The sequence below is a fragment of the Ischnura elegans genome, chromosome 5 (genome assembly GCF_921293095.1).
Source record: "Ischnura elegans chromosome 5, ioIscEleg1.1, whole genome shotgun sequence".
NCBI classification, from domain to species: domain Eukaryota; kingdom Metazoa; phylum Arthropoda; class Insecta; order Odonata; family Coenagrionidae; genus Ischnura; species Ischnura elegans.
Window position 1 is genome coordinate 85,413,390 of NC_060250.1, and position 13,094 is coordinate 85,426,483.

Genomic DNA, 13,094 nt, shown 5'->3' on the forward strand with positions numbered 1-13,094 from the left:
AGCAAATGCATAAGCATGGATAAGCCATATATTCGTGTAGAGGAAAAATATTAGCAAAAATGTGAAAGTGACATATTGGATACAGGTGGAGATGTGTACTAAAATGGTATAATGTATCTTGAGTATGTGGAGCCTAAATGTGGATGGGTGTGCAGGGTGGTGATACAGGAGAACTTTATTGATCAAGCTGTGCACCAATGATAACACTGTGTGGGTGTAAACTCGGAGTGCTGCATAAAGATTTCATATTCCCAATCTAAATACAGTAGAACCTTGGATAACGACCACAATCCGTTCCAGAAAGCTGGTTGTTATCCGAAATGTTCGCTATTTTTCCCATAAGAAATAAAGAAATAGAAATAATTGGTTCCTAGCTCCCATTGACTCGCTATCATAGGAAAGTTACAAGCTATATAGGTATTGTAGTACATTATATTACTTGTGGACTTACTGAGGTAGACATTGTTTTACTTTGTATCCATTTGGGATCGTACAGCACCGAACAAAGACATGGCGGCTACATATATGTTCGCAAACCGAAATTTTGTTCACTATCCGAGGCAAATTTTTAGCAAAATTTTTGGTCGTTATCCGAATTGTTTGTTATCAGAGTCATTCGCTAACTGAGGTTTCACTGTATTGCAATCTACTTGTAATACGAAAAGCTGCATCTGCTAATGTATAGGAATCATAATGGAAAATTTTTAAACTAAATTTTCTATAACAACCATTCAAGTGATTTAATTTTGAGAGCTCTCCCCATACTTTTTTATGGTTTATCCTAGTATTACAAAAAAATAAGCATATAAGAGGTTCCTATATCCAGGAAAAAATATCCAGTAACTGTATTTTCTTTACAGTGGACAACCCCAAACACAGTGATTTCCTGAAACTGAGGACCATGCTGATTTCTACCCACATGCAGGATTTGAAGGACATCACGCAAGATGTCCACTATGAGAACTTCCGCACACAATGTATATCACAGATCTCTCAGCAAGCTATTCGGGAAAGGAGGTAATTGGTGACAGTAGATCATGTATAATATCCAATTGGCATATTGGTGCACCAGTTACTGGTTTCATTAAGCCAGTAATCTCAAATATTTTCAACTTCAATTTTGCATTTAATCACATTAATCAATTTGCAGCAAACTGAAGAGGGATTCTGGACCACAATTTGAAACAATCACAGACACAGACAAGCTACTTCAACAGAAGGATGAAGAGGTGAGATATTTCAGCAGTGACACAAAAAAACTTGGTATACTTTATACTCTGTTCATTTTATCTCAGCGGGTGAGCTGGTGTGGCCAAAGCAAGTGGATATGAGGGGAGGGAAATTTTCTCAACATGTGACTTTGCCTTTGCCAATCAGCAAACAGTAGGCGTGGCCTCAGTGAGTCGCTCTCAGACCTCTGCCGAGTGAACATCGTGAATCTGCCATTGGAGCAGTGTTGCCAAACCTCACGCGACCTTCTTGTGTGTGACTAAGTATACCTTCCACCAGCGGTGCCTCATTCAGCACGGTAGCTGACAATGTCATGGGCTTCTGAGAGAGGATTATCCCCAATGCCTTCCAAATGAGTAGATATATTGTCTCGGTGCCGGGGCCAAAATACATGTGGCCACCTATGACTCACACGTTTTCAGTGACAAAGTAGGGCGGCTATATACATTTGGCAATGTTATGTTCGCTCCTCCTCTCTCTCTCTCGGTACTACCCCTCCCCTATCAGCGAAGCCATCCGAGAGTGTCCGGGCTCTCACGAAAGCTCACCCGCAGACGTAAATTGAATAGACTATAGTCTAAGTAATACATTAGTATAGCAAGGGCCTAGCCACATTAACACACTGACTTCCGAGAATCATCAGAGTTGGGCAATGATGGGGTCTTGATGAAGGTTGGATGGATTGCTACTAATACTTCTAAATTGCTCATATGCAATCTGCAAAAGCCAGGAAAAGGGCTCCTATTTAAGCACCCCTACCCTTTCAAATCTTTTATATCCTAGTATCATAGGAATTTTGGTGAGCCTAGTGAATTAAATTTTTTAAGACCATCAACTACACAGCACTATGTTTCAGAACAAAAAAGTACCATAGAAATTACAGCAAAATATGAAAGAGACAACTATTAAAACCATTTATATCTGAGGCAGTGAAATAAAAGATATGCAACATGCATTACTGCAAGTTACACGCATTTTTACAAAAAACTCTAAGTTTACAAGAGAACATTCATAATTACAAGAACAATGAGGGTTACAAGAATAAGTCCTTTTGTAGTGAATTATATTCATAAATGATTGTTGGGATTCTGGACGAGCAAGAATTTTTGCTGCCAAGGTCTCAACAAAACACTCCTTGAGCATAAACATCCTTGAAAAACCTCCTCAGAGGACAATAGAGGAAGAGTAATCGATAAACTGTCTAGTTTAAACATATAACCATTCATGTACATGAGATCAAACATGGCAATAACCTATCCAATGCATGAAACCACATATTCCAAAAATAAAAATTATTCTACCTGAAATTCATATTTATACGGTTTTTCTTTCCTTACATCCAGATTCGGAGAATGCAAGACATTCTGGCACAAATGCAGGAGAAACTTAGGGCCTCAGGACATGAGCCAGCATTTAAAAGGCAGCATTCTGGACCAAAGAGAAGTGATGAGTCATCTGATGGGATAAAATCGCAAGATGGAAGTGGAAACAACCGTGATAATATAATTAATGTGTAATATACTGAAAGTGTGTAAATTGTTATGGAGATTGTATGTACTTGATATGCAGTGAATTTTTTGATGAGACATAATGAACTTCATTCATGTGACTGCACTCATTGTTTAATATCGCATCTTATAAATATGCATACTCATACAATCATGTAAAGTCCTAACCAGCCAAAAATAATTTTGTTGTAATTTGTTAGTTTTTGTATACATTTAATGAAATCTTTGTTAAATAAACTTTTTCACGTAGCTGAGGAAATATGATAGCATGAAATTTTCTAAACCAGACCTTCAAACTCTTCAAGTGTCATAGATCATTGACCTCTTTGAATGGATGTGTTCAGTGTTGCTATACCTCCACATAGGGATCATGCATAAATGATGGAGTAGAGAGAAAAAGCCCATCCAATTACTGAGACTATACTTCTGCAATGAATGACCCATTCTCATACACAATTTAACATTTTAAAGGGTAAAAAATTGGGTCAAATATTAAAGTGGTAGATAAAGGAGGAAGACGACAAAAAGGTAGCACAGAAGGAAAAATTAACTACTGAATACGATGACATAGTTTATGCACAGCCCCTATGTAATAGCAGGTAATCGGTACAAAGAAAACTAAGATATTAGTATGGAGAAGAAGGGAAGAATTCAAGCCTAACAATAAAATAAGGAATCAGAAACTGGAGGAGAATATATATACTAGACTTTTTATAAAGGCTCTCTTTTTACACTTATTCTTCTCTTCCAGTTTCTGCTTATAAGCATTGAAGTCAGGAAGTAATTTACTGAGACTTACATTAGGAGGATGCTTGGTTATGGTGATGACACATGAACACATGTCTATGACCGCAGAGGAGAAATCAAAGTTGGAAGCTTTCAAAATGTGGTGTTACAGAAAAATGATGAAGATCGTACAGAAAAACTGAGTGAGCAATGAGTATATCCCATGAAGAGCAAGAGAGAAGAGGAGCCTTACAAAAACTTAAAAAACAAGATGGAATGATGTGAATGTCCATATCTTCATGCTCAATAAAGAAAATCCTCAAGGGACAAGTAAATGACAAGAAGGGAAAAGGAAAAAATGGACCTTGGACCAAATACGTGGAATAGGCAATGAAGAATGTAAATGAGAAGAAATACTTATGTGCGAAAAGATTAGCCGATACAAGACCTGCATCAAATTAATATTATCTATCTATTAATTATTGTCAGTGAAGATGGTGTCCTGCCCAACTCACCCGTAGACTTGTTTTCATTTCACGGCACCAGATTCCTAAAAAGTGTTCTTCTGAGAAAATCCACCCAGAAAAAACAAGGGTTGGAGGTTGAGGGTCTACCAAAATTAACATCACACAAGGAATTTATTGTTAGATGAAAAAAATATAACACCGAAATGAAAAAAAGGTTTAAAAAAATTTAATTAAAAAACCATATTGCTTAGACGAATAATTATCATTTGAAGGGCACTCGTTACGGATGCAACCCCTTAAAAACATTGATGGCATGCATATGTGTAACAGAAGTGATTTTAAATTATTTTAAATACGTAACAATCAAATAAATTTTCTAAACATAGATTTTATTAGAAGCAGACTTTACCAAATCAAAAATTAAATTTTGAGAACAGCTGGCATTCAATTTTGAACTGCATTGGAAGCAATATTAAAACAAAATTTTAGGTAATTTTATTCATTTGTAGAATTGATTTCATATTGGTTGAATCACGCAAAACTTATGCAGTTGCTAACAGCAAAATTCATGGTTGTTGCCATTTTCATGCCAGAAATTTTACATAAACCAGGAAATGAAGGAATACAAGGAATGATAGAATGACAGAATTCAGAAAATAATAGCATGAACTAAAAGATTATTAAAATTTTTAAATCTTCAAAGTCTAGTAGCTCGTATATTAGTTCCGTCTCCATCTGCAGGATTAATATTCATCTCATTCATCTTCTCTAATGATTCAATTGCTTTGCATAGGTATGCCAATGTCTCTGGTCCAGAGCTCCTTGGATAACATGGGGCATACCTGTGCCTAACTGGTGGCCTATATTCCATATTGTTCATTGACATTTGCTGATGATGATATGCTTGCCCATAAACTATAAGACAATGGGTGTTTCTCAGGAAAAATATTTATATAATTTTAATTCGTAAAAAGGAGAATATTGGTACCCCTGATTGATGTTTACTTGGGTACTGTGTTATTGCATAAAAACAGAGTTTAACTTTTAAAAATAAATTTTTTTCTGCTTATTAATAATACGTTTTGTTTACTGAGATGCAATTCCATGGATCACAACATAGGATCAAGATCAACTGTCCAAGTGCAATACATGCATGAAATGACAACACAAAAATCGCATGCGAACACAAGGCATTTTTGCTGTGGGATCCCACTTCAAACAAACTTAAGGCAGGCATTTTTTGTATTTAGCGGTTTCTGGAACTAAAATGAGGGTCTTAGAAAATATACATCTTTACAAGTTTTCCACACAAAGAACTTATTTAAAAATTTATAACAATCCCCAATCACCATAATTGATATGAGCGAAATAAAATCAAAATCCCATTTAATAAAATGTAAATGTGGATGAAGTAAATGTGGTTTATGAGGCCTGCTGTCTTTTTCCCCTACGGCAGCATAACTTCATTGTTAACAAGCATGCAGCCCTATTGGCCTTAGTTTTTAATTCCAGTTTAGATACAAAAGTCAATCGTGCACTGGACTCTCTGGTACCAGGCTAATCTCTTCATCCACCATTAGAAGTAGATATTGTAACTGCACATACCATTAGCCACACCCATGACATTCAAGTGCCTGACTTGAGAAGATGCAATTCTCAGGAGGTTTTTGACTTTATCCAGGGACTACCTTACCCGCAGTTGCAATCTTCTCATGATATGTATCAGGACTTCAGAAATCTATGCAGGTATATTGTGGATGTTGTAAGGAGGTGTTCTCTCCTTAAAATCACTAGAATAAGTTTATTCCCATGGTGGTTTTCGCATGAACTTAAGGAATTAGTATTTTTGAAGAAGAAACTACATAAGCGATATAAACAATTCACAAATGATCAGATGTACATGGAATTTTGTAATGTCTGTAGGCAATGTAAGATTCTGTCTAAACAGTGCCATAGTGATTATATCAACAGAGTAAATGACAATCTTCAAACTAACATCAAGGTGTTTAGGGGTCACTTTAATAAAACTAAGGGAAGACCGACCATTCCAACTAAAGTTCGGCTCAACGATGATATTTCTGAAGACCCAAAGGAGATGTGTAGCTTTTTCAATTACTTCTTTTCATCTGTGTATCAGGCAGAGTCACTGGATTTACTTAGTTTTAACTCAGATATTAATCTTTGTTTGTCTGACTACCATGTTTCATGCAAGGAGGTTGAGAAATGCCTATCTCAACTGGATGCAAGTAAGGGATCCGGCCCTAATGGTATTCCTCCAGATGTACTGAAATACTGTAGTAGTGTGCTGGCTCCACTCATAACTGAATATTACCATGCTTTGATGAAACTACGATGATTTCCTCAGGTTCTTAAACGGGGATATGTGGTACCTATATTCAAGAAGAGCAATCCGTCAGATGTAAAGAATTATTGCCCAGGAGTAATAAATACAGCCTGCACTAGCTAATATTTATGAAGCAATTGCTCTTCTTAGGCTCTTTCTCTTTGAATAATGTTCTCATGCCTTGCCAGCATGGCTTCAAGTAAGGACTCTCCGCTAAGACAAATATGGTCCAGTACCATTATGACATCATGCAGACCTTTTCTCGTAACCACCAAGTCAATTCTAATTATCTGGATCTATCCAAGGCTTTTGACCAAGTGAGTCATGCTTATCTTGTAGCTAAGCTTGGTGGACTGGGTATCACTGGATCACTGCTCGGATGGTTTGAGGACTATTTGCATGGTCGCTTGTTGACCGTAAAGTTTGCGGGAGCTGAGTCTGCTGAGTTTGAAGCTTCTTCTGGCATTCCTCAGGGGTCGCTCCTAGGACCGATTTTATTTTCCATTTTCATCAATGATATTGCTGATGTAGTCAAAGAATTGAGTACATTGATGTTTGCTGATGATGCCAAAGTATATAGAGAAGTAAAGTCTATGCAGGATTGTCAGTGCCTTCAACTAGACCCCAATGAAATTTCAATGTGGTGCTTACGAAATGGAATGCTTCTGAATGAGGCCAAGAGGACAGTGGTATCTTTCAACAGATCCTTGACAACCTGTCTCTTTGATTACTCAATCAATGGGAACTCTCTTAGTACATCCACCTCTGCTAAAGACCTTGGAGTGATATTCACATCAATGCTAAGTCGTAAAGATCAAGTGAACAAGGAACAAAAAAAGCGAGCTCAGCCCTTGGAATCATTCTAAGAGTATCAAGAGATGGCTTCTCTGTGTGGGCGTTGAGGACTTTGTTTGTCCAGCTAGTGTGACCTTTGCTGGAAAATTGCTTTCCCGCATGGTCTCCATGAGTTCAGATTCGCTTCCTGAGAATTGTGGGACTTCGACTGGGCTTTCCGTTTAGGGATGTTCCCATTGATGATCTTCGACAGCAGCTTCAGCTCTGTCATTTGAGTTCTCAACAGCAGATTGCTAACCTGGTTTTCTAAAGGAAAATTCTCACTGCAGAATTTGACTCTCTTGAGCTGTTGAGTAGAATCCATTTTCGTTGCTGTCGTTCATCCCGATCCCAGGACCTGTTCGAGAGGGGCCACGATTCCACAGCTTATGCTTACAGCTCCACTCTGCCTCGGCTGCATTGCTTGGGAAACAGTCTTCCAAAAAATGTTGACTTTTTCAGCACGAGTTTGTACAAATTCAAAAAGGATTTATTTGCATGTTCTAAATGAGGACTGTTATAAGACTGTCATTATGAAGTTTACATGTTATAGACCCATTAAATCTTTGAAGTCATTACCTGCACATATTTTGAGTTGTTGCCATGCATTGTATAACAATTTTTATGAAATGGTGTTGACAGTTGAACGAATAAATAAATACTATATATTGCAGTTACTCAAGTTTAACATGCTCCAAATAATAGAAATGAATTAATACCGTTGTTCGCATTTTTTTTTATTTACACATAATAAGCAGCTTTTATCTAAGAGAAAAGAAACTATTGAGAATGAGGTCACCGTAAAGATCGTCGAAAATTTTTAACTTAGTCAAGGCCTGTTTACACGATACATTAACACGTACGAGTATGTCTGTTTGCATGGATGATTTTTGTGGACCGGAACGGAACATGTATGAATGCATGAATCGAATTAGAACAGGTGCTATTTTCTGTGCATGCATTTGCACAAGTTGGGTGGTTACACGGTGCATTTTGGCGTTTATTCTCGCGTTCATACATTTAGAGATTAACTCGTACGTGTTAATGTACCGTTTAAACAGGCCTTCATACTCTGGTGAATGGTGTAAGATAAGCTAAAGAAACGAGCGACTAATGGATAACCTTATGACATACACAAAAAGTATTTAGCTCACTTTATTCACCCAGTCATGGCCATCTACACTTATCTGTGAACCTTATCAAAAATATTAGTTTATTTAGACCCGGAGCCAAAAATTCAACCAGTTAAAATTACCGTGAGTAATAAATAAGAATGAGATTACACATGACTAGTAGGGCTAGATACGGATGCAGGCTGTGACCGCTACTTCGAAAATACAAAGATTAGGACAGGTGAACTTACATGACCTGTCTTGATTTAAACGATCCGTTTGGCAAACACATGAAAGACAGCACCATAAAATAGAATCTCTTATATTATTGACGCAGTTATTTAAGCATGCCATCGACAACTTTCAATATTGCGCCACAATGTTCTTTTGTTCTCAACAGGAGAAGGTGCGAACGGCGCCATTTCAATAAATGCTCGTTTCCATGGACATTGATATTAAAACAAGAAACTAAATTTTTCAATGATGCGGAAATTATGGGACCTATTGGGTGAATATTAAAGCATATCAAGATCTTTTTCTGAGGAAATTGGTCGATTAATATTGACACTAACAGTTCAACTTACGTAGTCATGGTCATAGCGTAGTCACCCTTGTCAATGTAATTTAACTTATCAAACCGATTGAACGTTTGTTCTCAAATATTATTTATCCTAAAAACATATCTTTCAACATATTTATCAGTGTGAAGTTATAACCCGTCGTTACTACAACTATTGTATCAAAAAATAAATAGATTACGTTAATCGTAATATAATAAATTAATTTATGTTCGTGGAACCATCGCTGCCTTTCATCCCTACGGGATGAAAGGCAGCGTGTAACCATATAACCTCATTTAAGTATTTGGTTCAGTTATCCGAATTGGAATACATATTCAATAAAACAGTTGGTTGCTTTGCATCTTCCTCGTAATTTATCGAATAAATCTCTTCAGATTAACTTAATTTTAACAAGAGCAAACGGGTGTGTGTGATTTGGGAAATCGGTATTAGTATTACCTACTTCTATAGATGAATTCCGAAAAATTTATGCCATTGTAATTATATTTGCATATATCATAAACATATAAAATTAATGGTTTTGGCGATATCTACACCAGGGATCCCTTCGAATTCGAATGGATTCTGCTAACGGTATTTCCCCCTCGGCAGCAATCTTCTATCCTCATTAAGCTCAGAGTTTGTTGATGATCTTAGGGCAACAACTTTCCTTCAACTAGAAATTCACTACCAATGTAGATGGTTGAAAATATGTCTTCTGCACACAAAGATACTGGTGAGCAAAGGCCATCTAATGAATGGGAATTATATGTATCACATGGCCAAGTGTGGTTTTATATCCAACTTAATCTTAAGTTACCACCTAATTATTTAAAATATGACTGCTCCGGCTGCTGGAATATTTTGGTAGACCTTAAGTTGTGCAATTTTAAATGAGCAAAGTGTCTTGCAGAAAACTTTAAACTAATTTGGAAAAAAAAAACAATTTTACTGTCATTATGGATGGCCAACTATAACTGCCGCATAGAAATTTGAATGGAAAGATAAGCTGCAATTTATACAAGGCACCAAAATGCCCAGAGAATCTTTGGGTTCCTATTGTTTATTAAAGTCAATTATGTATTATAGCAATAAGAGCCTACAATATGTATGCATTAAGACTAATTGAAACCATCACCGATATTTTTGTTCATAATGACAAATAATAACCACCGGTAATTCTTTTACTGTAAAGCCACAAAGATACTTCAGGCCACAAAGACACTTTAAGCCACTTGGATTGGACACAAATTCAGCCACTCCCTCTGATCAATGTTGACGGCCATTGATAGTTGACAGCTGCAAATGCACAATAGGTCATTGTCATTGACACCACCAGGCTGTCTCTTACGTAACCAAATAGAACTACAGGCAGCCACTAGTGGGTGAAACTATAAGCTGATGCTGGCCACTTCTGCTCCTCCCCCCCCCCCCCCTCCAACTTTAGATGGCCACTCGCACTTCATTAGTGGGGTGAAATGTGTACGTCAGTCCCATGCAAGAATACAGAGGGAACACAATAGGTGCATGACCAAACCCATTCACACTACGCTTCCACAGAAAGAGGAGGAGATACCAACCCATTATCATCACTTGCTCAATATGGAGCCCTTCCACCACGTAAAAGCTTCAAGTTTCGATTTAACAATATTTACCATCACATATGGTAAGGCTGAGTAAGGTGAAACCAGGATATTGTCAAATAATAACAATCTAACTAATTCTCACTCCATTTTACCAACAAGAGATTTATTCTGTACAAGAGCAATAAATTAAAGAAACTCATCATTCATTTGCTTACAGCGTATTGCACACCATAAATGTCATTTTCTATACAGGCTAAAATGATCACAGGCAGAGAAGTTTTATGCAGAGATAAAATAAATTTTGCCTTCACATAAATACAGTAATAAAATAAGGCATTGAAGATTAAAACTTATACAAGCATGTGTAACATATGTACAATATGGGGGATACAGGAATTCTTTACATTGGTTTGGCCAATTATTTTACGACAATCGACAAAGATTTTTCACATTAAATGCAAAATAAAAAAGGGAATAATTGAAATCATGAGTTTCACTTTCATTCCTTAATGAGCAAATATTCCTATTATTACAATGATGGATTGGATAAAGGATATAAGATTAATTCTCTTCCTCAGCAACCAAACAAGTTGCATCAAAAATCAGAGGATGAAATTGTCAGACTAAAAAAATAGTACATTGGCTGAAGAGTCTCAATTCATTTGCAGTAGTTTTAATTTCAAAGGCTTTCAAACAATAACATTGGCTAATTACTTATGGTTTCTATGGTATCAATGGGTTTCCATACTGCACTCTGACAAACCTCACTCCAATCTCGCACTTTTGCAGACTAGCATACTCATGCCATCAACAATTAGGGAAGTCTGCAAGTCACCAATACAAGGCATTGAACAGAAACCTATTACTTTCACTACAATATCAATAAGATCTCGCTATGAATAAAATACATCTTCATGCCATTTCAATTAATTTACTCAGGAGCAAGGCTAAAACCACAATCTCTTTTAAAACCCAACCTTCCTCAATTTTCAAACACAGCAACAAATAATATGGTACAGTAACTTCAATAGGAATGCTCATAATATAACAAACTGTGATATGGCACTGATTTATTGGAACATGCATAAATCATTTGCTTGCCACAACAGTAAAACAAAGATGTCAGAAACAAAAACAACATGGTAGTCATTGAACAACTTTTTCATAGTCAACTTCTTGAAAAATAACAATGAAATTAAGGTTAAATACATACAAGTATGCACAAAAACAAATTGCACAGCCACGTCAGATGGTAAAAAAGATATACCAATTCATAGCATCAAACTGACTATAACCACTCTTTACATAATTTAAGAATCCCTTTCCATCTATTCTGGTACTGTAAACAATGGCCTACTGTGTAAGTTTGTGGTTAAGTACTAAGGAATGCCACAGTAGCACATCCTGTGTTGCCACGGCCTTCAAACTTTCATTTAAATTGACAGGATGACTTTATGATTAATCACCAAATAATTTATGCTATCTAGTATAACAACACAGAACTTTACACTTACCTGAATGACAAAATTTAACCACGACAGATAGGGAATAATTCATTTTGACACCCAAAATGAATGATTATCACACCACTATAACGATACATTTCATCACAATAAATAACACTACTAATGTAACTTATATGGCACTTTAGGTTTTTTTCTCTTAAGGTATGTAGTGACCATTTATCACATAATGATTTCTTTACACTAATATTCACTTATAAAGGCGTAGGTAGCGTCAGTCACTCAACACCACTGTTCAGTCACTGGTGTAAAATTTAATGGCTGTTGCTGCAGAGTTACTTTGGGTTGAACAAAGAGTAATTAACACAGTGTTTACAAATCTAATGCTTCCATTTTGGCCTAATTACTCTCACTTTGATTAGAAAATAGTATGGCTGACACAATCATGAAAAATTCTATGTAAGTGCATGATATAGGCACAAGGGATAGATATAGAGATGCATGATTTCAGCAGAGATTTCATCTGAATAGGTTCACACGCATTTTCCATAATCATTGCTGCATTCAAATACCATTTCATGCAACATGCATCTACACCATTTGTATCAACAATAATTTATAGCAAAGCTAAAGACAAGCAAAAATCAACACTCATGCTAAGAAAATAGATATCTTTTGGTATGAAAACCAGCACAAATTTGAGTTCACAACATCATTGCAATAAAATCGATGCTACTAAAAATTTCAAGAACGGGAACAAGCTTTGATGGAAGAACAAGTTCAAAGCAAAAACCTTCACGAAAAAATATAAATAAGTATTTAAATTCCTTATACAATTAATATATTTATACATTTCTTAAACCTGGCAATAGAATCTGTAGAAAGCTTTCATATACAAGTATGAAACACACTTTGCAATGTAGAAAATAACTTGGTAGTACCAAATGAAGCTCCTACTCCTCTGACAAAACAATTTCTCAGCACCATAGCTAAACTTTTAAAGCAGCATCCAAAGTAAAATGAGCTTCAAGAGACAAAATTCAGCAAAGGAAAAGTCTCACACACTTCAAAAAACAGACTCAGCAGAGCGGGATAGGTGAATTGGGTGAGAGGGGCTGCGGGCAAGACGTTTCTTTGGCAGTTTCTCCAGAGTCTTTAACAGGCAACTGAAATCAGGTCGCTCACTTGGCTTGAATGACCAGCAGAGCATCAAGATGTCCTGTAATGAAAATCATACAGTCAAACCCCGTGCATAGGACCAGAC

At 36.4% G+C, this 13,094-nt stretch overlaps 2 protein-coding genes and 1 long non-coding RNA gene across 4 annotated transcripts in view; 1 reads left to right on the forward strand and 2 right to left on the reverse strand.

Moving 5' to 3' along the window:
* Positions 1-2,997, forward strand: part of LOC124159161 (septin-2) — a 68,464-nt gene extending 65,467 nt beyond the window's left edge. For both annotated transcript variants that reach the window (XM_046534775.1, XM_046534774.1), the window contains exons 7-9: positions 861-1,017; positions 1,151-1,229; positions 2,574-2,997. In XM_046534775.1, the coding sequence (XP_046390731.1) occupies positions 861-1,017; positions 1,151-1,229; positions 2,574-2,747 (410 nt within the window). In that variant the 3' untranslated portion in view covers positions 2,748-2,997. The remainder of the gene's footprint in view (positions 1-860; positions 1,018-1,150; positions 1,230-2,573) is intronic.
* Positions 2,998-4,299: 1,302 nt separating this feature from the next.
* On the reverse strand, positions 4,300-8,629 carry LOC124159162. Its single transcript, XR_006864913.1, has 2 exons — positions 8,473-8,629; positions 4,300-4,846 (listed from the first exon to the last, which is right to left on the reverse strand). It is a non-coding gene; the product is annotated as an uncharacterized LOC124159162 (long non-coding RNA).
* A 1,870-nt stretch (positions 8,630-10,499) lies between these two features.
* LOC124159163 (kinase suppressor of Ras 2) overlaps positions 10,500-13,094 on the reverse strand; it is a 43,058-nt gene continuing 40,463 nt past the window's right edge. The window contains exon 17 of the mRNA XM_046534776.1: positions 10,500-13,049. Within this exon, the coding sequence (XP_046390732.1) occupies positions 12,897-13,049 (153 nt within the window). The 3' untranslated portion in view covers positions 10,500-12,896. The remainder of the gene's footprint in view (positions 13,050-13,094) is intronic.